This window comes from Liolophura sinensis, chromosome 8 (assembly GCF_032854445.1).
Source record: "Liolophura sinensis isolate JHLJ2023 chromosome 8, CUHK_Ljap_v2, whole genome shotgun sequence".
NCBI classification, from domain to species: domain Eukaryota; kingdom Metazoa; phylum Mollusca; class Polyplacophora; order Chitonida; family Chitonidae; genus Liolophura; species Liolophura sinensis.
Window position 1 is genome coordinate 51,098,432 of NC_088302.1, and position 26,470 is coordinate 51,124,901.

At 42.4% G+C, this 26,470-nt stretch overlaps 2 protein-coding genes across 4 annotated transcripts; both read right to left on the minus strand.

The window, feature by feature from the left end:
- Positions 1-370: 370 nt before the first annotated feature.
- LOC135474043 (uncharacterized transmembrane protein DDB_G0289901-like) lies at positions 371-7,344 on the minus strand. Its single transcript, XM_064754033.1, has 4 exons — positions 6,851-7,344; positions 4,517-4,701; positions 1,178-1,302; positions 371-670 (listed from the first exon to the last, which is right to left on the minus strand). The coding sequence occupies exons 1-4, from the start codon at positions 7,164-7,166 to the stop codon at positions 544-546; spliced, it is 753 nt and encodes a 250-aa protein (XP_064610103.1). The 5' UTR covers positions 7,167-7,344; the 3' UTR covers positions 371-543.
- A 5,624-nt stretch (positions 7,345-12,968) lies between these two features.
- LOC135473728 (pre-mRNA 3'-end-processing factor FIP1-like) lies at positions 12,969-26,361 on the minus strand. 3 transcript variants are annotated; one of them, XM_064753597.1, is made up of 17 exons: positions 26,294-26,361; positions 24,993-25,032; positions 24,631-24,691; positions 23,707-23,873; positions 23,408-23,457; positions 22,997-23,122; positions 22,136-22,245; positions 21,668-21,737; positions 21,282-21,438; positions 20,648-20,757; positions 20,235-20,312; positions 19,743-19,782; positions 18,789-18,878; positions 18,516-18,584; positions 18,034-18,108; positions 14,311-14,478; positions 12,969-13,482 (listed from the first exon to the last, which is right to left on the minus strand). In XM_064753597.1, exons 1-17 carry the CDS (start codon positions 26,343-26,345, stop codon positions 13,350-13,352), a joined length of 1,596 nt encoding a protein of 531 aa, XP_064609667.1. In that variant the 5' UTR covers positions 26,346-26,361; the 3' UTR covers positions 12,969-13,349. The 3 variants fall into 3 exon arrangements, with proteins under 3 accessions (XP_064609667.1, XP_064609666.1, XP_064609668.1); XM_064753596.1 differs by having other exon boundaries at positions 24,616-24,691; XM_064753598.1 differs by lacking the exon at positions 18,034-18,108 and having other exon boundaries at positions 24,616-24,691.
- Positions 26,362-26,470: the final 109 nt, after the last annotated feature.

The following is a 26,470-nucleotide window of genomic DNA, read 5'->3' on the forward strand; positions in this document are numbered from 1 at the left end:
CCATGCACTTTTTGTCTTTCACCATGCAATATGGTATGCAAATTTGTGCATTAGACGTGGGAAAGTTGGCCAGTTACTTGCCAAAGGTCGCCAGTTGCTTTAACTCGGGCAGTTCGATTTCTTCCACCCATCATCGAGCACCATCGTCAAAAAAATCTTGAGTATGATGTTAAACAATCAATCAATCAATCATTCAAACAGAATGAGATTATGCATAAATAAGTTGTAGAGAGACCTATATACTAGTAAACAGTAGTTAAATTAAATTATACCTCAGTTTCGGTGATATGTATGACGATCAAATAGTTGACGACAGTATTGATTTTTAATTGGACTAGTCAAGAAAGCTGTTAGTGGAATCCCTCTCCGATGTGGTATATAAGGATTATAGATGCTTTATTTTCACATTGAGTAAAAACATATAATATATATAATGTTGCATATTCACCGTGATTTTTTTTTTTTTTTTTTAACTTTCCAGCAATTCAGAACAAATAATGGTTATGTCTTCGTCGGTGCCTGGTCAGTGACATACGTCAGGGGTCATTCTTCAATTTTGCGACATATAGCCTGAGTCCTGCAACCTCTTCCGTATTGGCAAGAACTGACCGCACGACAGGAGTTGCGGGCCCTGTCCAGCAACGCGAAGACCCTTTCCCGATGGGAATTCCTGTTGATGAGGAAATGTCCAAGGCTTTAGTATAGGGCCTAAGCACATTTACAGTGTGTAGTTATATAGGTTCCATGTTTTTGACGTACTCATTTTTTCATACAGGATATACGGATAGCGACGCTACATATATACCTATATTTCTAAGCGTATGTGGTAATTGACATACAATTTAGCTCCAAAAATTGCAGTTTTAGAAGCAAATAAACGTCATAATAATTATAAACCTTCCCAGTAGAGGATATCATCGTACCCTCCAAACAACCTCAAATCACCCGGAGATCAAGAGGATTCTCAAAATCAGGCAATATGTGCCATTTATTCCTCATGAGCCCAAATTTTGATCATTTAACGTACAGCATCCATGACTTGAAGAACCGTCCAAAAGCATGCAAGATACAAATTGCTAGGCATAAACAATGCATATTTATTGCACAAACATTTTCATCTCAGTGTCGATTTTCTCTTTGCATTCGAAACCAACATGCAACCTGTTTATCCACTCACCTGTAGTGAATCGTGCAAGCGTACACTTGGAAGCCTGGAGTACAAATTGCCTCAGGCGAAGACACCAAAAGTGAGTTCACGACTTCCCAGTTATTCACATTGTCGTAGAAACAGATCGCTAGCGCCTATATCAAACATAAAAAGTGAGGAAAGAAAAAATAACAACAACAAAATGATCATACACCTATAAGAACTCTATAGTAAACCAACCTCAAATTCAGAGTCCTCGACATGCTTATCTAGCACCTCACACAGCAGCAAATCAGCGTCGTTTCTGTATCACTTAACAGATGTAAACACATGTATATGTAGTCCTCACGCTTTACTTTTTCGTGCGGCACAATGACTCCAGACTCTTTCACCAACTAATGCGATCGCTGTGAGTTCAAGACCAGCTCATGTCGGCTTGCTCTCCGGTCTCCGTGATCTGCGTTCTGCTAGCAACAGTCACGTGGGCGTGGGTTACCCGGGTGGCTGCCGTCGTACAAGTGAAATATTCTTGAGTGCAACGTAAAACATCAATCAAATAAATGTATCAGCCCTTCGCCTCGCCATGAAACTTGATCTTCACATGGATATAACATTTGACAAAACCACATGATGCCATGGTTTTCAATTGTGAGGTCGCCACGATATGCAATACTGCCGATGTGGCGATAAGCCATAATCATTCATTCATTCATTTCTGAGGACTCAGAGGGGCTACTCTTCCACCAAATTAAGGAGATTTACTAAGGAAATATAACAGGCTATATACACCTTTAGCCACCTCTTAAATGCTTTATGCGTGTGGCGTACTTCGGTTATCCATATCACCATATACATTTTGCAAAAATAAATTCTACGAATATATAAGCCTACGTATAGCTTCTAAATATATATGACCAGATTTAGAACACACTACGGCCGCGAAAGCATTGCGCAACTGTTGCTGTATATCCTGTTGTATTTACTCCTTCGGGCGGCCCTGGTATAGGATTTGAACCAACTACCTTTCGAACCGTACGGCTTAATACCTGTACATAACCTGTAAGCTATATGCGCACGTGTGCTTAGAAGTGGGATTAATCTGTGTTGTGCGCCTCCCATGGATGTGTAAAGGTCATTGGGTATAGGGTCAGCAAGTTCATTTTCTGAGTCAAAAACCCGCTTGAAAGACAAAGCAGTGGTCACGTATCTGGACAAATCCATTTTTACAAACACTGTTGTGTAGTTTTCGCTGACAATCCTACAATCACACGACGCCTTGACTTCGTGGTTAATTAGAAGGTATCTGTGTTTGTTACGTGGGGTTACCTACACCATGTAGCCAGAACCGCGGTTTATACATCTATATACTTGTATCCTATACAATTAGTGCAGGCAGAGTATGTATGGTTAATCAAAAGACTACACCAGCATATCACAATGTATGGATAATAATACGCTGGTGTCTTGCATGAAGTACACATACGATGCTTAATTCGCTGGTGTTTTTCATCAATATACTTTGATGAGTCTTCCGCACGCTAAAATACTATAGTAACAAGTACATGTACATGTAAGTGCCTGCCTATATACAATGCCTCTGTATCGTCAGCTTTCAGACTTGAAACGACAAATCTGGTGTACATAACGCTATAATAAGCGTTGTGGAAGCCTTGCCGCATGCAACAATACATATCTTGTCTGCGCAGCGGGAGTAATACAGTTACTATGTCAAAGTCATAAACAGTATAGGCTAAACGAGCCAATTGAACTGAAACTTACAATGTGCAATTTGTCACGTTGACGTTACATATATAAATCTACCAAGCTTCAATTCAACGTGAAACGGATCGTTTTGAAACAAAAACAAAAAAAAAAGGCCCGAAAACAGAACAAGAGAAAAGTGGCCAAAATGTTGTGGAATAGGACCGATACTCCAGTTGATATGTAACTCGTCATTTTGATGTCATGTGACAAGTTTCAATTCATTTTTTTCGTATCGATAAAAAGAGACACAAGAGGATAAAAAGAGACACAAGAGGACAAAAACTGTTAAAAAATTTTACGAAACAACTTTGAACTCGAAGTTGATCCTTATTTTGCCAGGCATTGTAAAGTCACGTATATGTGCCATGTTTCAACTCATAACGAAGATCCGTCATGCCCCAACCATATAGGCTTACTTTTAATACGTATTTACTGCTTTAGGAACCGGTGACCTGAGATTAAACACCTGGAATTACCTGCTAGAGATGGCCTCATTCACATCACACACTCTATTATGTAACTGGCTGACCACAACATGTTAATCCACACTCCCATAATTAAGAGCGGGGGGTGGGGGGGGTGGGGGTGGGGGGCCCAGAAAGAGAGGAAACCAACAAATTCAACCAGCCACAGCCAGGACTTTACAACCAGCCACAACCAGGACTTTACTGGCAGGACCTAGCTAAGAGATACCATAAACCCGTTCTCAGAGATACCAAATATACCTTCAGCTCCTATAGAGCCTACCAATTAAATTCTGCCGATACTTCACTAGATAAATCAAATATCCGCCTTTAAAGTCTACTAGACACTGGAGTCACGATACTCTACCAGATGTATTATCAACTCTTCCTCAGGGCCTATACCACACACTTGATGGGACGTTACTCCATTATATATACCATAAATCCTTCTTCAGATCCTACCAGACACTGGAGCCGATACCCTACCAGATATACTATAAATCCTTCTTCAAAATCTACCAGGCACTGGAGTCAATACTCAACCAGATATACCATCTTCCTTCTTCAGAGCCTACCAGACAGTGGCACCGATAATCTACCAGATATAACAGTCCTTCTTTAGAGTCTATACCAGACAGTGGTGTCGATACACTACCAGGTATACCATAAACTTTCCTGTAGCCTACCAGACACTGGAGACGATAGGCTTACTCTACCAGATATACCATAAATCCGTCATCAGAGCCTACGACTGGGGTTGATACTGCACCAGATATACCATAAAGCATTTCTCAGTCTACCAGATATACCATTCTATGGAGCCTGTAAATTGGGGTCGATACTTCACCAGATATACCATATATCCGCCTTTCGAGTCTGCTACACACTGGAGTGCCGATACTCTGTCAGTTAGATCATAAATCCAACCTTTACCATCTACCACATACTATTGTCGATATTTTTGTAGACACACTATAAACCTTGACAATCCTTAATGCCGGACAATCTGTAATTTACACATTTATGGACCTATGAGAATCCAAAGAGAATAGTCCACGAGAACGATTTTGTTTGTCAGTAACAATTAATAAACAATTAGAGCCTTCTTCTGCAAAATCATAACGTTTGATGGCAGACTCACCCTTTGACCTGAAGCTCTCCGGGCATTGAACACCCGACAGACCCGCCCCGAAATTATCTGACCATTACAGCCAGTTCTCTCGTTACAAGCGCAATTCAGGACGACCGAGTTTCGTGGACAGTTGGCTGAAGACCGAGCGTTCTCGCCAGATGCCGAGAGATCTCCAACCACCCTTACTACTCTTCCTGAAAATATAATTATAAAACTATAATTCCTGATCTAACCCATTTTTACAGCACCGGTACACAAGCGATAATCCTGCAAGAAGAAATAAGTTGTCCTAAGTAGGTGATATGTTCAACAGAGTTCACCATCAAATTCCAAGTTTCATAGGCAGACATTTTAAACATAGATCTATGAATAAAATACTTTTCAGCGTATTTTGAAATGAATTATACTTCATTCGAAGTTGAGAGTAGGACCAGTCAACATTTGAATTTCTTTTAAATGAGGCTCTCATTGTATGGGGAAATAAGGCCCTCACTGCCTGCATGTGTACATAAGGCACTCGCTGCCTGCAAGGGCACATAAGGCCCTCTCTGCCTGCATAGGCACATAAGGCCCTCTCTGCCTGCATAGGCACATAAGGCCTTCACTGCCTGCAAGGGAACATAAGGCGCTCACAGCCCGCATGGGCACATAAGGCCCTCTCTGCCTGCATAGGCACAGAAGGCGCTCACAGCATGCATGGGCACAGAAGACCATCACTGCCTGCATGGGCACATAAGGCCCTCACTGCCTGCATGGGCACTTAAGGCCCTCACTGTATGCATGGGCACATAAGGCGCTCACACCCCGCATAGGCACAGAAGGCGCTCACAGCCTGCATGGGCACAGAAGAGCATCACTGCCTGCATGGGCACATAAGGCCCCTCACTGCCTGCATGGGCACTTAAGGCCTTCACTGTATTCATGGGCACATACGGCCCTCACAGCCAGCATGGGCACATTAGGACCTCACTGTCTGCATGGACACATAAAGCCCTCACTGTATGCATGGGCACATAAGGCCTTCACTGTATGCAGGAGCGCATAAGGCGCTCATTGCCTGCATGGGCACACAAGGCCTTCACCGCTTGCATGGACACATAAGGCCATCACTGCCTGCAAGGGCACATAAGGCCGTCTCCGCCGGCATAGGCACAGAAGGCTCTCACAGCCTGCAAAGGGCACATAAGGCCCTCACTGCCTGCATGGGCACATAAGGCGCTCACAGCCCGCATAGGCACAGAAGGCGCTCACAACCTGCATGGGCACATAAGGCCCTCACTGCCTGCATGGGCACATAAGGCCCTCACTGCCTGCATGGGCACTTAAGGCCCTCACTGTATGCATGGGCACATACGGCCCTCACAGCCAGCATGGGCACATAAGGCCCTCACTGTCTGCATGGACACATAAAGCCCTCACCGTATGCATGGGCACATAAGGCCTTCACTGTATGCAGGAGCGCATAAGGCGCTCATTGCCTGCATGGGCACACAAGGCCTTTACTGCTTGCATGAGCACACAAGGCCGTGTACAAGGCATAGACAAATGATAGCAAAAGGCAATAAACAGGTTAAAAAGTTTTACTCTTTGCCAAAGGACCTGGTGAGGTAAGGTGGTGAATCGGCCTCAGAGAGATACAAAAAAGTGCAAATTTCAAAACCCCAGCACAATTCTGTAGATTTCCCAATCAGATGCATAAAACTTGGTCGAAGCACTGTAACAAGGTATGTGGCCATAAAATAGATGCTTGCCTAGTAATAACCGGCCGAAGCTGTACTCTGTCCTAAACGCCAGTTCTTCGTTCAAACGAGGCTCCGCCATTTCAAGTTACAGTGTGAAGATCAACGTTAAGCAGAAAAATATTTTACTTAAACTTTCACTTGTGTATTTCTTGGTGCTGTCAAAGTTTTGTATTGATTAACATTCGTCTTTTATTGTTTGTCCATATTTTGACCGATACATGGTTTCAGTGCTTATTTGGAGCTTTATAAGTCGTATGCTTGCCATATAACAGGAGAAGAAGAGAAAAACTGAGCGGAAAAATGAAGTGGCCTTAAAAGTGTGTCAGCAGTTGTCACTCAGAGCTATAGTCAATTTGGCTTTTTCAGGTAAACAGTTTCTCGCACTGGGGCCCGATTCCCCGCATTACCATACCAGGTCCTAGAAGGTATTGACGATGCGAATGTGGTTTTCATCTTTAAGTGAGTGAAAAGAGAGCCTTTGAACAATAGAGTATCAAACTGTGAGATAAAAAAGGGATTAATTTCACCCCGGTGGAGATCCATAGTCTTTAATGCGCCAGGTCAATTTAAGAATGCGCAAAGTTAACAACTTTGTACTTACCTTGATTGGAAGAAGACCCTGAGGAACCTGTATTACTGCTACTGCTCATGGTGCCGCTCGTAACGCCAGTGCTCTCGTCAGAGCTACTGCCGCCACTGTTTGAGCCTCCCGATTTGGAACCGTCCGGTTTGGAACCGCCCGGCTTAGAGCCTCCATGGTTGGTGCCTCCCATGTTGGAGCCGTCTGAGCCGGAATTCCCACCACCACTACCCCTAGGAGTACAGTCGTCGTACAAACTGTCTTTGAAGACACAAATTTTGAGTACGTCGCTAAACACCAAGTCTAGCGGGCATTGTTTTACATAGGGATTGCCCATGGCGCAGTGAATGAAGCGATTGCAGTCTTTGGGTGGTGCTTGTATTCGTCAGGGTAGTTACAGGTTATCTCGGAGGACGACACGACTTGGTCTATCAAACATACGACTAGACCCACCACGACAGGCTTCCACTGCCCCATGTTGCTTGTAGTCTTTTCTTTCCTCACACCGTACGGATGATAACCGTTAGAGAAAGCCCTGTACAACGCGTGTGGGTCACTTTTATAACGACTAACGATAAAAATAGCCACGAGTTCTTGGAAGCGACGAAAGGGTTATGTGCTGAGGAATGTCTGTAAGTGAAATTATTAGTCAGAAAGATGATGAAGTTCTCAATGTGGGTGAACTCTTTGTGTATTAACATGCACTGCATACAACACAGTGTTGTTAATAGATTGTAACAATGTCGGTGACGCCTCACGTTCTTAAACAGTGCACGTCTGCGATGGAGAATAGCATACACACATTGAAGGAGTTGGTCAAACCTATACATAGTCTGCTTTATAACACAGGCTAGGACACCTCTCCGAAATGAGATGCCTAATTCATGCTTCTTGATCTCTTCAAACACTTTTGTTGAATACATCAAAGGCCCAAAAACCATTTGTGCGACATGAACGTCCGTGTATAATTTAAGCAATGGCTACAGCTAATGTCACGTTAAATGATAAGCTTTCGTCAGAGGTGAGCAAAACTTAATCATTGTTATTCCAACTTATCCCTATTCAGGACACGCCCGTGATACCCAGACTGGGCCCTGACCCACCAAATCCCACATAAAAAGTTCAGGAAATCAGTTCAGGAAGCTCAGTTGCCAAGACGTGTATGAACCAATCAGCAGGCTCTGCTCAGATCTCTGGATGCAAGGCTATTTATTTGAGCACGTGGATAAATAATTTGTTATCCTACGTAGTTTACCGCCTGCATGTACTTAATGCACTAAATATGCTGTCCTTTTCTTCGACAAGGTACAATGCATAGCTATTTACAATGCAATGTGTATGTGCTCATAATGATATTTCCCTCTCTCTCTTCTTTTGGAACCAGCGTTCTTATTTATCTACAGATTGCCTATGCCATGTCATATTACCTTCGCAGTGGAATTTCCTTTAAGTCGCATGAGCAAAGTCTGCCATCAACTTTGGCGGCACGAACTCGTCTTGTCACCAGAAGACGCAATCTATGTGCACACACCTAATGATTCTTCATCATCATTGAGGATGTTCTGGTTCTGTTGGGGTGTCCTGGTGGCGTTTGGGTGGTGTTGGAGAGGTCCTGGTGGTATTGGGGGTGTCCCAATTAAGTTGAAGGTGTCCTGATTGTGTTTTGGGTGTCCCAGACGTGTCGAGGATGTCCTGGTTGTGTGTGAGGTGCCCTAGTTCTGTTTTGGGTGTTAAGACCCTTGAACAACCTCATATGTCACACCTCACCCCTAAGACTCGCTCTTCTGAACAGTTAGCATTTTAGGAGGACTGCTAGATTTTATTTATGTATTCAACTGGTGTTTTACGCCGTACTTAAGAATATTTCACTTACACGACGGAGCCAGCATTATGATGGGAGGAAACCCACAACCATCTGCAGATTGATGATAACTGAAAATAATATGAATGACAAGTTGCTGAGAAAATACCGCAATCAGAGCAAACTTTAAAGCTTTGGAATTAGTTCACCATCCTTCAGCTTAACATTGAAGTTAGTGTCTACGTCATATGTATGAAAAAGCCAATCAAATGCGGTCACTTACACAGCCAGCAATCATACACCCAGATCTCAGTGGGGCCTGTTTGACAGGTACGGTCACTTACACAACCAGCAATCATACACCCAGATCTCAGTGGGGCCTGTTTGGCTGGTACGGTCACTTACACAACCAGCAATCATACACCCAGATCTCAGTGGGGCCTGTTTGGCTGGTACGGTCACTTACACAACCAGCAATCATACACCCAGATCTCAGTGGGGCCTGTTTGGCTGGTACGGTCACTTACACAACCAGCAATCATACACCCAGATCTCAGTGGGGCCTGTTTGGCTGGTACGATCACTTACACAACCAGCAATCATACACCCAGATCTCAGTGGGGCCTGTTTGGCAGGTACGTTCCCTTATACAACCAGCAATCATACACCCAGATCTCAGTGGGGCCTGTTTGGCTGGTACCTTCACTTACACAACCAGCAATCATACACCCAGATCTCAGTGGGCCTTGTTTGACAGGTACGGTCACTTACACAACCAGCAATCATACACCCAGATCTCAGTAGGCCCTGTTTGGCTGGTACGGTCACTTACACAACCAGCAATCATACACCCAGATCTCAGCGGGGCCTGTTTGGCTGGTACGGCCACTTACACAACCAGCAATCATACACCCAGATCTCAGTGGGGCCTGTTTGGCTGGTACGGTCACTTACACAACCAGCAATCATACACCCAGATCTCAGTGGGGTCTGTTTGGCTGGTACGGTCACTTACACAACCAGCAATCATACACTCAGATCTCAGTAGGCCCTGTTTGGCTGGTACGGTCACTTTCACAACTAGCAATCATACACCCAGATCTCAGTGGGGCCTGTTTGGCTGGTACGGTCACTTACACAACCAGCAATCATACACCCAGATCTCAGTGGGGCCTGTTTGACAGGTACGGTCACTTACACAACCAGCAATCATACACTCAGATCTCAGTAGGCCCTGTTTGGCTGGTACGGTCACTTACACAACCAGCAATCATACACCCAGATCTCAGTGGGGCCTGTTTGGCAGGTATGGTCACTTACACAATCAACAATCATACACCCAGATCTCAGTGGGGCCTGTTTGGCAGGTATGGTCACTTACACAACCAGCAATCATACACCCAGATCTCAGTGGGGCCTGTTTGGCTGGTACGGTTACTTACACAACCAGCAATCATACACCCAGATCTCAGTGAGGCCTGTTTGGCTGGTACGCTCACTTACACAACCAGCAATCATACACCCAGATCTCAGTGGGGCCTGTTTGGCAGGTACGGTCACTTATACAACAAGCAATCATACACCCAGATCTCAGTGGGGCCTGTTTGGCAGGTATGGTCACTTAAACAACCAGCAATCATACACTCAGATCTCAGTGGGCCCTGTTTGGCAGGTACTGTCACTTACACAATCAGCAATCATACACCCAGATCTCAGTGGGGCCTGTTTGGCTGGTACGATCACTTACACAATCAGCAATCATACACCCAGATCTCAGTGGGCCCTGTTTGGCAGGTACTGTCACTTACACAACCAGCAATCATACACCCAGATCTCAGTGGGGCCTGTTTGGCTGGTACGGTCACTTACACAACCAGCAATCATACACCCAGATCTCAGTGGGGCCTGTTTGGCTGGTACGGTCATTTACACAACCAGCAATCACACACCCAGATCTCAGTGGGGCCTGTTTGGCTGGTACCTTCACTTACACAACCAGCAATTATACACCCAGATCTCAGTGGGGCCTGTTTGGCTGGTACGGTCACTTACACAACCAGCAATCATACACCCAGATCTCAGTGGGGCCTGTTTGGCTGGTATGGTCACTTACACAACCAGCAATCATACACCCAGACCTCAGTGGGGCCTGTTTGCCAGGTACGGTCACTTACGCAACCAGCAATCATACACCCAGATCTCAGTGGGCCTTGTTTGCCAGGTACGGTCACTTAAGCAACCAACAATCATACACCCAGATCTCAGCGGGGCCTGTTTGACAGTTACGGTCACTTACGCAACCAGCAATCATACACCCAGATCTCAGTGGGCCCTGTTTGCCAGGTACGGTCATTTACACAACCAGCAATCATACACCCAGATCTCAGTGGGCCCTGTTTGGCAGGTACAGTCACTTACACAACCAGCAATCATACACCCAGATCTCAGTGGGCCCTGTTTGACAGGTATGGTCACTTACACAACCAGCAATCATACACCCAGATCTCAGTGGGCCCTGTTTGACAGGTACGGTCACTTACACAACCAGCAATCATACACCCAGATCTCAGTGGGCCTTGTTTGACAGGTACAGTCACTTACACAACCAGCAATCATACACCCAGATCTCAGTGGGCCCTGTTTGGCAGGTACGGTCACTTGCACAGCCAGCAATCATACACCCAGATCTCAGTGGGCCCTGTTTGCCAGGTACAGTCACTTACACAACCAGCAATCATACACCCAGATCTCAGTGGGCCCTGTTTGGCAGGTACGGTCACTTGCACAGCCAGCAATCATACACCCAGATCTCAGTGGCGCCTGTTTGGCAGGTACCTTCACTTACACAACCAGCAATCATACACCCAGATCTCAGTGGGGCTTGTTTGGCAGGTACGGTCACCTACACAACCAGCAATCATACACCCAGATCTCAGTGGGCCCTGTTTGGCAGGTACGGTCACCTACACAACCAGCAATCATACACCCAGATCTCAGTGGGGCCTGTTTGACAGGTATGGTCACTTATACAACCAGCAATCATACACCCAGATCTCAGTGGGGCCTGTTTGGCAGGTATGGTCACTTACACAACCAGCAATCATACACCCACATCTCAGTAGGCCCTGTTTGGCTGGTACGGTCACTTACACAATCAGCAATCATACACCCAGATCTCAGTGGGCCCTATTTGGCTGGTACGGTCACTTACACAACCAGCAATCATACACCCATATCTCAGTGAGGCCTGTTTGGCAGGTACGGTCACTTACACAACCAGCAATCATACGCCCAGATCTCAGTGGGCCCTGTTTGTCAGGTACCTTCACTTACACAACCAGCAATCATACACCCAGATCTCAGTGGGGCCTGTTCTGCAGGTACAATTTCTTTAACCGGTTAGACACACACACTGTCATAAGACACAGGGTATGAAACTGTACAGACAACGACAGCAGTGCTATTCCACATTCAGCTATTACTGAAATATGATATGCTTTATAGCAGAACATTATTGTCAGCAGAAAGAAGTAGAGTAAATGTTGCTGGAGACAAACTAAGGTAATGTCCCCATGGCTTACACTGCAGGTCAAGTAAGTCATTTCTGGTCAAAAAATGACTTCCTGCTTCAAGCTTTTGGTTCATTCAGTTATTGGCGTTTTATGTTTTATTGGTGTTTTATGTTGTGCTCAAGAATGTATTTCAAGAGTATTATTATGGTGACAGCAGAGCCCAGTGGAAACCAACGGCCATCGGTAGGTTTCAAGCATTTGAAGTAGTGAACATGTCATGTGATACAATAACTGTCACTAAGTCCCTAAGAACACTGAAGAGTGAAGGAATCCATGACCTCCTTGTTTCAGACCAGGACAGAGCCCACCACGTGTCTGCGCTAATGATTAGTACACCCACTCCCTATACACAGAATACCCCAACTGTTGGTCCATTAATTCAGGAGATATCGCAGAGATGAGGTTACAGCCTGTTACAATGTCTACATACAGACCCACACAGGCAGGTGTATGGATGCATACATACCGGACAAGTTGATCAGGGTTTCAGATCAATAACCCGCAAACCAAATTTGGTAAAGCTTTGCCTTATACTACTAGAGATAACACACTTAGTAGGAGACATAATCATACTAACTTTTTTTAAAGTTAACCTATGGTTTGGCTGTGTTATATGTGTGAGAAGAAAAGAGATGAAGACAACTTTAGTCCTTGGTACCATTCCTTCTCACTACTGATTTGGTGAAATGGTATATGTATTACAGAATTCAAAATGAGTCCCATTGTACATAGAGTAGAACAATTCTTGTTATTCTGGGTGCACAGACTACCAAAATGGAAATATTTACATTATTTGATGACAGCTTATGATTGGATGACAACAGAGAAGCGGGTTTACGAATCCGTGGTGATCACTCACGGACAGTGTTTATGAACGCTTTACTCAAACCTACATACACCACAACAATGAAGTGAACTGGGGTACTGGCTCCATTTCTTATAACCTCAAGTTCCAGCTCGAACTTTAACCTAAGTCGATACTCATACAGCAGTCTGAAAATTGAGTTTTCTTTCAAGAAACAAGATCTCCAATAGGTTTGTGTATCAAAAGCGTGTCACTGACTTTTCCAGAAGAGTGGCTGTTCATAAATATGGTTGCACTGTTGGAACAGAGGCAGATTAACAAGTCCAGCAGAGTTACCCCCTCTTACGCAGCTGCCTCTTCTGTAGCTGTGGTGGTTTCCATGTTTTCCTCTTCGCGGTCTCTTTTAGAACGTTTACTTTTCTTGTGTTTTGATCTGTGATGATCACTCTCTTCTTCTCCAGCATCCCGAGCTTTCCTGTAACATACAAGAGAAGAGTTTATCATAATGCTTCATAGGGCTAAACTTGTTTGCTTTCTTGAGCTAAAACGTCAATTTCATCAAACATTTCTCCTAATGTTTGGTATGTAGAAATGCACTTTCACCTAAAGGCTCTAAAAAGGATACTTTTAACGCCAACAATTAAATTTTTTTGACGAGATGTTAATGAGGCCAAAAAACTGTCCCTATAAGATGAATAAATCCAGCAGAATCAGGCAAAATGTTCACCTTAAAAATACAATGTACTAAAATGTGCACCTTAAAAATACAATGTACTAAAATGTGCACCTTAAAAATATAATGTACTAAAATACATTAATTTTGATCATTTTATGACAGCACCATTCAAGGATACAAACATTCACATACAAGTAAACCTGCTGACAAAATCAAGAGAAAACAAAAGGCTCTTTACCAGGTACCTGTCAGGGTTTGAGCTGGCTTTAAAACCAATTACCTGCAGGGTGAGCAACATTATATCGGCATAAGTCAGCAAGGGACCACAGAATGTGTTATAAACAATTTGGCCTGCTGATGAGTGACTAGGACAGATTAATTAAATCATGTTTCTGAAACAAAGTTAAAAGCATCTGCCAAAAGAACCTTTTGGAATGCTGTTGTAATGATACAGTCAAGTAAAGTAATCCTACTTTCTGCGAAGTTAGGCAACCATGATAAACCTTCAAAACAGAAGTAAATAGAAAAATAACTCTTCTTCAAAACTACTGAAAGCTTAGCTATGTGTATTGAATCAAAGCATGTTCCATGTTACAGTGAGATCACACGCAGAGAAATGCCTATTACCTGCGAGATGACCTGTGTTTTTCAGAGTCTCGCTCTGAGCGATCACGGTCTCTATGACTACGGTCCCTGTCTCGATCCCGTGACTTGTCCCGATCACGCTCTCGTCCTCGCTCCCTGTCCCTATCTCGGTCACGGTCCCTCTCACGGTCACGATAATATGAGTCCCGACTAAAACAAAAATGTTCATCAAATGTTAACATTTAATCATGCATATCATGTACAAATCTCCATAAACAGAAAGTAAACATTCATTTGCATTTTGTGCGCCAAAGCAAATTAACACACAATGCACTTCAGCTATAAACACAATTAAATACCATTATTAACAAAGATGATGTGCACTTGTCAACACTATGACTATTGCCCAAAAAACAAATGAATGACAGTGGATGTATATGTACACAAGTAGTATCTGATTCAGACACTTGGACTATTGCATAAAAAAATATTGACTAAGTGGATTGTGATGTGTGGTACAAGTTGGGTCATTAACTAACAACATCCTCCATCCCAGTAAACCCTCAGACTTACCCATTCCTCCTAACGCACTAATCCCTCAGACTGACCTATCCCCCATCCCAGTAACCCCTCAGACTTACCCATTTCCCCTGACACAATAATCCCTCAGACTGACCTATCAACCATCCCAGTAAACCCTCAGACTTACCCACTCTCCCTGACACAATAATCATTCAGACTGACCTATCCTCCATCCCAATAAACCCTCAGACTTACCCATTCCCCTAGACACAATAATCCCTCAGACTGACCTATCACCCATCCCAGTAACCCCTCAGACTTACCCACTCTCCCTGACACAATAATCCCTCAGACTGACCTATCCTCCATCCCAATAAACCCTCAGACTTACCCATTCCCCTAGACACAATAATCCCTCAGACTGACCTATCCCCATCCCAGTAATCCCTCAGACTTACCCACTCTCCCTGACACAATAATCCCTCAGACTGACCTATCACCCATCCCAGCAACCCCTCAGACTTACCCCTTCCCCCTGACACAATAATCCCTCAGACTAACCTATCCCCCATCCCAGTAACCCCTCAGACTTACCAATTCCCCCTGACACAATAATCCCTCAGACTGACCTATCCCCCATCCCAGTAAACCCTCAGGCTTACCCACTCTCCCTAACACAATAATCCCTCAGACTGACCTATCCTCCATCCCAATAAACCCTCAGACTTACCCATTCCCCTAGACACAATAATCCCTCAGACTGACCTATCCCCCATCCCAATAAACCCTCAGACATACCCACTCTCCCTGACACAATAATCCCTCAGACTGACCTATCAACCATCCCTAGTAAACCCTCAGACTTACACACTCTCCCTGACACAATAATCCCTCAGACTGACCTATCCCCCATCCCAGCAACCCCTCAGACTTACCCCTTCCCCCTGACACAATAATCCCTCAGACTGACCTATCCCCATCCCAGTAATCCCTCAGACTTACCCACTCTCCCTGACACAATAATCCCTCAGACTGACCTATCCCCCATCCCAGTAAACCCTCAGACATACCCACTCTCCCTGACACAATAATCCCTCAGACTGACCTATCCCCCATCCCAGTAACCCCTCAGACTTACCCATTACCCAAGACACAATAATCCCTCAGACTGACCTATCCTCCATCCCAATAAACCCTCAGACTTACCCACTCTCCCTGACACAATAATCCCTCAGACTGACCTATCCTCCATCCCAATAAACCCTCAGACTTACCCATTCCTTTAGACACAATAATCCCTCAGACTGACCTATCCTCCATCCCAATAAACCCTCAGACATACCCACTCTCCCTGACACAATAATCCCTCAGACTGACCTATCCTCCATCCCAGTAACCCCTCAGACTTACCCATTCCCCTAGACACAATAATCCCTCAGACTGACCTATCACCCATCCCAGTAAACCCTCAGACTTACCCACTCTCCCTGACACAATAATCCCTCAGACTGACCTATCCTCCATCCCAATAAACCCTCAGACTTACCCATTCCCCTAGACACAATAATCCCTCAGACTGACCTATCCTCCATCCCAATAAACCCTCAGACTTACCCATTCCCCTAGACACAATAATCCCTCAGACTGACCTATCCCCCATCCCAATAAACCCTCAGACTTACCCATTCCCCTAGACACAATAATCCCTCAGACTGACCTATCACCCATCCCAGTAACCCCTCAGACTTACCCACTCTCCCTGACACAATAATCCCTCAGACTGACCTATCCCCCATCCCAATAAACCCTCAGACTTACCCAATCCCCTAGACACAATAATCCCTCAGACTGACCTATCACCCATCCCAGTAAACCCTCAGACTTACCCACTCTCCCTGACACAATAATCCCTCAGACTGACCTATCCTCCATCCCAATAAACCCTCAGACTTACCCATTCCCCTAGACACAATAATCCCTCAGACTGACCTATCCCCCGTCCCAGTAAACCCTCAGACATACCCACTCTCCCTAACACAATAATCCCTCAGATTGACCTATCCCCCATCCCAGTAACCCCTCAGACTTACCCATTACCCAAGACACAATAATCCCTCAGACTGACCTATCCCCCATCCCAATAAACCCTCAGACTTACCCATTCCCCTAGACACAATAATCCCTCAGACTGACCTATCAACCATCCCTAGTAAACCCTCAGACTTACACACTCTCCCTGACACAATAAACCCTCAGACTGACCTATCCCCCATCCCAGCAACCCCTCAGACTTACCCCTTTCCCCTGACACAATAATCCCTCAGACTAACCTATCCCCCATCCCAGTAACCCCTCAGACTTACCCACTTCCCCTGACACAATAATCCCTCGGACTGACCTATCCCCCATCCCAGTAACCCCTCAGACTTACCAATTTCCCCAGACACAATAATTCCTCAGACTGACCTATCCCCCATCCCAGTAACCCCTCAGACTTACCCCTTCCCCTAGACACAATAATCCCTCAGACTGACCTATCCCCCATCCCAGTAACCCCTCAGACTTACACATTTCTCCTGACACAATAATCCCTCAGACTGACCTATCCCCCATCTCAGTAACCCCTCAGACTTACCCATTCCCCTAGACACAATAATCCCTCAGACTGACCTATCCCCCATCCCAGCAACCCCTCAGACTTACCCACTCTCCCCAAGACAATAATCCCTCAGACTGACCTATCCCCCAACCCAGTAAACCCTCAGACTTACCCACTCTCCCTAACACAATAATCCCTCAGACTGACCTATCCCCCATCCCAGTAAACCCTCAGACTTACCCACTCTCCCTATCACAATAATCCCTCAGACTGACCTATCCCCCAACCCAGTAAATCCTCCAACTTACCCATTCCTCCTGATCCCCATCACCATAATCCCTCATAATTACCTATCCCAACATGATAATTCCTCATAATTACCTATCCCCATCACAAGAATCCCTCAAACTAACCTATTCCCATCACCATAATCCCTCAGACATCTATCCCCATCACAACAATCCCTGATTTACCTATCCCCATCACAACAATCCCTCAAACTAACCTATTCCCATCACCATAATCCCTCAATCTTACCTATCCCCCCCTATCATAATAATCCCTCAATCTTACCTATCCCCCCTATCATAATAATCCATCAAACTTACCTATCTCCCCCTATCATAATAATCCCTCAAACTTACCTATCCCCCCTATCATAATAATCCCTCCTGCTAGAAGAGCTGCCGGAATATCTGTAATCCCTCTCCTCATCAGAACTGTAAACACCCAATGATTCATGGACAACTTAATCACTTAAGATACTAAACATTATTGTTTTCATTCACCTGCTTAATCTGAGATCTACACAAAAACTTATTATTTTATCTATTTTAGAGTTGACTGGAAACAGGGAAATAAGAAAGGGAAGGAAAATAGTCACAATTTAATATGGACAGGCCGATAAAAAATGGTAACATCTTTAATCTGTAATCTGACTTCAATTCATTGTACTAGATGTGCTACAGATAGATGCATGATTGTCAAAAAAAGTCCATCAATGACATTCAAATCAATATATTCAGTGAGGGAGGCAGCCTCGCTCATACAACAGTATTGTTACAAGATGACTACAGAAATATGAAGATATACACACACTCAAATAGGAATGTACATCAATACATACACACTAAAATCTGAGTCTGAGTCGGGACTTCCCCTGCGGTTTTCATAGTTCCAGTTGTACTCTGTTGGCCTGAAACAGGAAAGTGAAGCAAAGCATGACAGATAGTGACACTAAGACCTGTTCACACTGAATTTATTTACCAAAAAATTTATATTTTGAAGACTACATTAGACTGATTACTTGGCAAATCAGCTAATGCTTATTTTAATTTGAAAACATCATCTTGTTAAAATCACAAATTAAGTGGTTTAGATGAATTTTCTCAGGACTTACCTGGAATCCCATGAGGGTGTGGAATTGTATGGTGTGTTGTATTGGGTATTGTAAGGATACGTCGTCCGGTTTTCGTATGAACTGCTGCTCCTGAAATTAGGTATAAAGATTAAATACCACTGTGAATATTTAGATCAGAACTGGCAACCAAGAGAGTATTGACACATATGAAAGTGAAACTAATACATGTGTATAATAACCATCACAATTATCAGTATATTCAAGGAATGATTAGTCTCTACCTGTATGATTTGTGCTTTGTAGTTGTGATAACCCCTATTACAGTAAGACCTGTGCAAACTGACCATGCCCGATACCGCGAAAAATGTTCCTTTGTGACAAGATGTCGGTTTCATGTGCAGCAACAAGAATAAGTCACTTCCTTGTACAGATGTTGTTATTTACCAACTAAGGTGAATTTTTCATTTGTACCAGTTTCATTTGTACCAAATTTTATTTCTTTAAATATGCAATGGACTAAATTAAAAAAAAACAAAAAAAAAAAAACAACAACAGTGAGTATACATGCTGCAGCACTTAAACATATATGCATACACATGCATGAAGGCATTTCTAAAGCGTTGTTTTATCACCCAGAGTTTCATACTTGCCACGGTAAAACTGCTTTCATCTTAGCATACCGCTGATCATAGTTCATCCAACAATGAACTTATATTGACTAGCTCTGTGTTTTGAGAAAGTCTAGTAAGACTGAAGAAGTGGAACATTTCTAAACTACATCTGTTACTCTTAGAAGGTCTATGAGCCAAGGTTAATGTAATGAAATATAAGTAAATGAAACAAAAGATTACCAAGCGGCATGGTCGGTATTGACAAAATGTCGGTTTTTAGATGTGTGGATGTTGGAAAGTTTTACTGTATATATATGTAGATAAGTCCATGAGCCTCTTGTTTTACCAGGTCTAACACACATTACCCCACTGGAATCCTTACCTGTCAGCGGGAGGTCCTGACCCTGGGGGCGGGTAATACACTGAAACATACCATATCACACTGAGGTATAAAGGCTCTGATCAATCTTTCAAGAACTGTGTGACCTCCTTATTTTACAAGTGTTTTTTGCGTTTTTCAGATTTGTAGATTTCATGTAAATTTTCGAAGTTCTAATCTTATCTAAGATATGTAACATTACAATATTATGGGGCAATCATTTTGTGTTTTTTTTATAATTTTTTGTTGGAGGGTTTAGAAATTATTACATAAAATTTCAAACTTTGTATCTCATGTAATAAGCATGCAAATACTATCTCTTCAATAACAGCACAAAGTTTTTGTAAACGTTCAATTAAAAATTGAATTATACAACTGTGAGTACAATTCTGAAACCCCATGCACTCTGAGAGTCTGAGATAAAACACCAAACATAGCCACATATGACATCATGGCCAAACAACATCATATTACTGGTACAACACCTGTACTCACCTAAATTGTCATAGGAACTGACAGGTGGTGCAGAGTACCCAGGGGGTGGCACAGAGACACCCGGTATAGGCGGCACACCTGAAACCAAGTGGGCAGATAAGTGGATTGCTAATAGCCCAAGCTAGAATATCATCAGACTGACAAAAAAAAAGTCTTTTTACAATACTGATTTCCGTAGGGCATCATCATAAATTCCAAACAAATTTCAAATCACCTTTCTAAGACCAATGAACTCTCAGAATTGGGTAAACTGTGTAATTTAGTCATAGGCACAAGCTTAGGTTGTTTACCTGGCCGGTCATAATGAATAGTCACGTTCATTTTTAAAGTATTTATTGGACTTTCCCTGTTGCAATATAGAAAAATTACATTCCACCAAAAACTAATCGGTAGACACTAAGGATTGTTCTTACCTGGAGGGGCCATGCCTGGAGGAGGCATACCTGGGGGTGGCATGCTGTAGTCTGGAGGGTGCAAAGGGGGTGGAATGCCTGGGGGTGGGGGACCCGCTGGGTACCGCCGACTGGAACACATAAGTCAAGGATGAAGAGTGTAGAGAAAGGAAGTTTTTCTGAACTGTTTTTTTTTTTATTTGCTGTTTGCTTTGGGTGTAAAAAGGCTTTCAAGTAAACCTGAGTAATAAATAATAGGGATCCTGTTTTTCAATCCTGCTTTTCTGAGCGGTCAAACAGCTTACCAAGTGTTATGATTTATGCACCTAGATGGTGATTAAAGTATATGTCTTTAAAACAAGACAGTTATTCTAAACCTGTATGACAAAATATCATTATCCACTGATAAAGGGACATAAACAATTATATCAATCAATGCCTTTTATAATTAAACTGATAAAGGGGTGTATTATTTAACAGTCTAATTTTCTGTTGCTTTTTTTTTTTTTTTTTTAATTTAACATAAATTGAACTATTTCACTTCATGATGTCATAACCCATATTAGTTAACGTGATTAGAACTCCACAGCCAGGATTACCAAACTTAACAATAACATCTGACAAAATGATTGCATTAAATTCACCTGACACTTACTAGTTGGATGAATCAGTGGTTGTGATTGGCTCAGCCGCAGCACTGGGTCTGCGTGAGTCTCTGGCTGTACTACCAATAACATCGATTGTGCCAGACATCTTTCTGTTGGGGGGAGGTTGAGCTGATCTGAAGAGGTCTTTGTTGGAGGGGGTGACCGCTAAAAGTAACATGTGACAGAGTGACTATATCACATATCTATATCACTCGTTTATTATTTCATCCTTATAATTATTTCATTTCTATGGCTGCTGTTTGGTTTAATACACAATTTCTGCAGGAGAATGCTCTTATATAACATCAAAAGTTTAGCATACTAAATTTAGATATAAATAGAAAATATCACAACTATAAAACAACTAAAAAATAAAAATAAATAACATAGCTACCTGATGTGGAAGGCGATGATGTTGTGGATCCCTCTTTGGTTGACGGTCTACTGACTGGTGTGGATGGGATCTGAAATTTCAAGGGAGATAAATCTGTACACATCGTCCCTCCCTGATTTAATTTCTCAATCTGGCAATTTAAATTTCTAATTCATACCAAATTCCTTTATTAACAGTATTTAGGCAAAGGCCCGTATACATGCAATTCTGGAATTTCTAATACTCATCCTTATTCCTCTCAATTTTGTTTATTCTAGGAACCATTTCTGATACCCAACGCAAACCTTTCCAGCTTAATGCACTATTTTGTTGTGTCAGAAATAAAAAAAAAGATTCTTTTGGATGCTTTTTACTATTTCTGTATTAAGCAACCCAATCACAAATGATCACAAGCATTACTTAACACTATCAAATATTCAATAAACCTTTACACTTCAGCTAATTATATTAGAAAAAAAGAGCACTCACAAATCCCTTTCTATCTCCCAACTCCATCCTCAACCTCCGCTGTTTCTCACAGTACTGCCTCCAAGTGTCCTCATTAAACCCATAGTTGAAGTAATCTGTGATGTCAGCACCTTAAAACAAAACCACAAAATCATAAGGCCAGGGTTTCACATGCTTTTGTATTTGTTTTGTTGTCATAACAGTTATTTCAGTTTCTTGGCAGTGTGCAGTTAGGTTAACTGTAATGGTTGTGAAATATTTATAAAAACTTTTTAAATTCAATCCTCAGCTACATGTTCAAGCATTAGGTTTCAACACATCATGCCACGCCTAGACAAGAGATGACTCCATTTACCTGGAGTCATACATTTATTAATTTATCTGCTATTTGATTGGTTTTTAACACATAGGATTAATAACAATCAGACCTACAGTTCTGTGTCAAAAAAATGGAGCAATGGATGCCTAATTCAAGGTTCACTAAAGGAGTATAATTTAACTGAAAAAACACTTATGATCAGCGACCACAGAAATTTGTTTGGAGCTGAACATGTGGTCTAACCTGTTTCTGCCATATATGTATTGCTGTAGGTATGAAAAACACAAAGTTTCCCTCAAATACAACCTAGAATAAATAATATCAATAGATTTGCTACTAAACAGTGATTGACCAAGGAAAAGATGAACAGCAGTTGTAGATCACTGTTTTAATAAACAGACACAGTCTTGCAGATTTATGGTGATTTAACAAATTTAGGAGTATAGTGCTGCCTCACTTGAACAGAATTGTGAAGACAACAGGTAATGAGCCATGAAGATCCATCCAGTCAGTGCTTTCTAATGGACTCCTGAGACTCCACGTCTACACCTCCACCTTCTTACCTGGTTTTCTCCATGGCTTGTCATCAGCTTGCAGACTGTCCAGGTCAAACTCATAGACAGGTGTACCGTTGATGGACCCTTGAGACTCAAGGTCTAAACCTTTAGACGGAGCTTTCTGTGTAGATGCTGCAATAACAAAAGAGGCATTAGCTAAGTTTATTCACAAAAATCCTCAGATGTCTACTTAACTTCAATGCTACATGTGACAAATGAAGTCAGAACAAAAGTTTTTGGTCCGAGAATGTTTTTAGTCACAAAAAGTATCATATCCAAATGTTTACAAGAAAAGTTGTTTACCACCCAAGACAGCCTCTTATCCCTGACATTTAGAGGACTACTAATCTAACCTATTCATCTCAAATGCTGTCATGCCCTAGCCACTGCCATTTAAGTCCAAATTATAATGATTACCTGCTGGTTTTTGGTATGTCCCAGAGCTCTTGAAAAGATTCCTTGGGGCCCTGTGAGTTGAAAAATTTAAATTGAAGGTCAGTTTCAATACAAATATGAATAAAAGCAGACGAGAGACAACTGTTTCTTATACAAGCAGAACCAACTGAAATCTTCTTGGAAAGCATGTCTATTTATTGGATATTTGGGTTTTGTGATCATTTGCCACAGACACCACAAAGCAACTCAGTCAGCATGCAATCATAACATGGAGCATAATTCAGGTACTGGCATTAGGGGAAAGGTTACTAGACACTTACTCATAGACAGCAGGTCCAGTCTTGATTTCTCCAATAGTAACCTGTACATCATCATCGTCGTCATCGTCATCATCTGACCCCTCTACAGCATCCCCGCCATTCTCAGCTTCATCCCCTTCAGGCTTTTCTGTCTGGCCATTCTTATCAGCCTGCTCTTCCTCGCCACTCTGAAAACATGAATAACTATTATGACAGGTACATCATCTACTTAACAACAGAAAAACAAGACAACAATCAGAAAAGGTGAACAAAGAGAGTAAAAAATCACAACAGTATAAATATATCAAGTCATCATCACTGTTACATCATCTACAACAAAAACATTAGACAAAAAAAGATGACAGTAAGAAAATGTATCACTGCCCTTAACTCCTTTAAGTACTAAAGTCTTTCAAAGATAGAAAGACGTATTTCTGAAATTATACACGTATATTCGAATCTTAGTTATTTTCTACATCATCAAAGTAGGTTCCTTTCTCAAGAGTCTGACAGCGTTCTTTTCACATGTAATGGTCCCATATATGACAACAGAAATGGCCCACAGTACAACAAAGAATGCCTCATCTATTCCTGTGTGAACAGGTACTACTTTAAAAAGTATTAGTCTAAGACACTTTGATTTCTCTTGGGGCTGGAATACCTCTTTAAGTCAATACAATTATATCGTCATATAAATCAGATTTGAACTTAAAATGAAAATTAGAAAGCCACTAGCCCAACAACTTTCAGGTTATGACATACTGCTAATAAATGCTTTACAAATATTTGAAATTTTAGTTAATATCCAATGGGATATCAGCATATGCTTTTAATAGCCAATCTTAGCCCTTGTCCAATTCACTCAATGCACCTGGCCTATCAGCATGCAGACTGAGCATGCAGACTGACACAGATGTAAAAGTCACTCACTCCGTCTCCACTCACCAGCTCACCAGCCTCTTTGTCGGCAGGCCCCTTAACCCCAGATTCGCGGCGACCAGGCACCCTATAACAAGCAGTTAAACATGTAATCACAAACATAACAATAGTGAAAATGTACTTTCTTTCACCACCAGAAGTTTTTAACATTGGGATGGGGTTGGGACAGTCTCACAGTACAAAGTCAAGGGTCAAGAGTCAAGGGTCTGCCTATGCCCCAAAAGGTTTTGAAAATGCATTCTGTGATTTTCAGGAAGTACAGAGTGAAATTATAACAATGTACATTAAGCCTGTAATAACAGTACATGTAAATATCAGCATATATTCAAACACAATCAAATGCTTACACTGATTAAGTATCAACATACCCTTTAGCAATTTCCGGCTTTTCATCCTTTTCTTCTGAGTCTTGTAATAGAAAATAATATACAAGTATGACTTGGAACAGAGGAAAAGAGATCATGTTATCAGTGTCACAGTTCTTATGCTCTTGGTCTTACAGGGATATATTCTAAGGTGGCTGTAATTTTGAGTTAACCATTGGTTGGTGTTTCTGGAGATTTATTTATTTGACTGGTGTTTTATGACGTACTCAAGAACATTTCACTTATACGACGATGGCAGCTAGCATTATGGTGGGAGGAAACCGGGCAGAGCCCGGAGGTAATCATCTGCAGGTTGCTAGCAGACTGTGTTCCTGAATAGACACTGTCAACATAACATTCTGCATAGAACTGCCCTACTAACCTACTGCCTAGCGACTTGAATTGTTCAAGTCAAGAGTGCTGAGCATCTAAAAATGTTGCTGAGCTAAATGTCGAGATTATATTTACAGTGCCTACACCGTCAAAGGGTTTGTTATGGATTTTCACAAAGTAGGCTTTGTAGTACCGGTAAGCCTGCCGTTTTATCCATGGGAAACAAAGTGAGACTCCTTCCTTCATCCCTATTTTAGTTTTTGGGAAGTCCTACAGGAATATGTTGTTTAATAGCTGCAATTTTGAAAGTCTACAAAATACCAATATACCATGGAATATATAAACCAAATTTTACCAAATTGATCACCATTAGCACAAGAACACTTAATTCGGCATATTTTATCAATCTCTAGTCTCCAGTTAAATTCACTTGGTAATGTCATTTAGAGCCATATTTCTGTCAAACACGTCTTTAGTGGAACCTGGCCCCTGATACCATTTGTAAATGCATGACACTGTTATCAGATCTAGCCAAGCTCAAGTTAAGGTTAGTGCGGCAATTCTACCTGGCAGCAGGTCTGCTAGGACCTACTAATTTCCAGAAGGCTATAACGAGTGGTTAATGGCACTTTCAGGCGGAGCTCTCAACTACGCCACATATACTTGGATGCTGGATCAGAACCTTTTGATCAGAATAAAGTCTGCTTCAAATAACGTGTTCATGGAGCCTGGCATGGAGGTGACAATGATCAATCACAAGCAAAGACAGAAATGACAAATGGTCTCTCAGGCTTCAGCCGCTACAAAATATTGTTGACTGTTGTTGTTGTAACCGGCGCCAGAAGTGCTACTTTTTTCTCCTGCATTTCCGATCATCGTGAGTTAGCGACCTCACCTACTAGCCGTTTGATGCACATTTGTTGGTGGCCTGATTAACTGATTTCTAGCTCTAACATGAAATCTTTGATTACCTCCATACAGCCATGCTTCGTCGTCTTCGACAACGCTTTCTGGTGCCGCCATTTTCAGCTTATTTCGTGTTCTCTGAACCCTTACAAAACTGCAAATACTTAAAAATATGAAAAAGGGCTGCCAGCATTTACAGACGCTGAAGCATTAAAACAATTATTAGATAATCTAAACGTTAA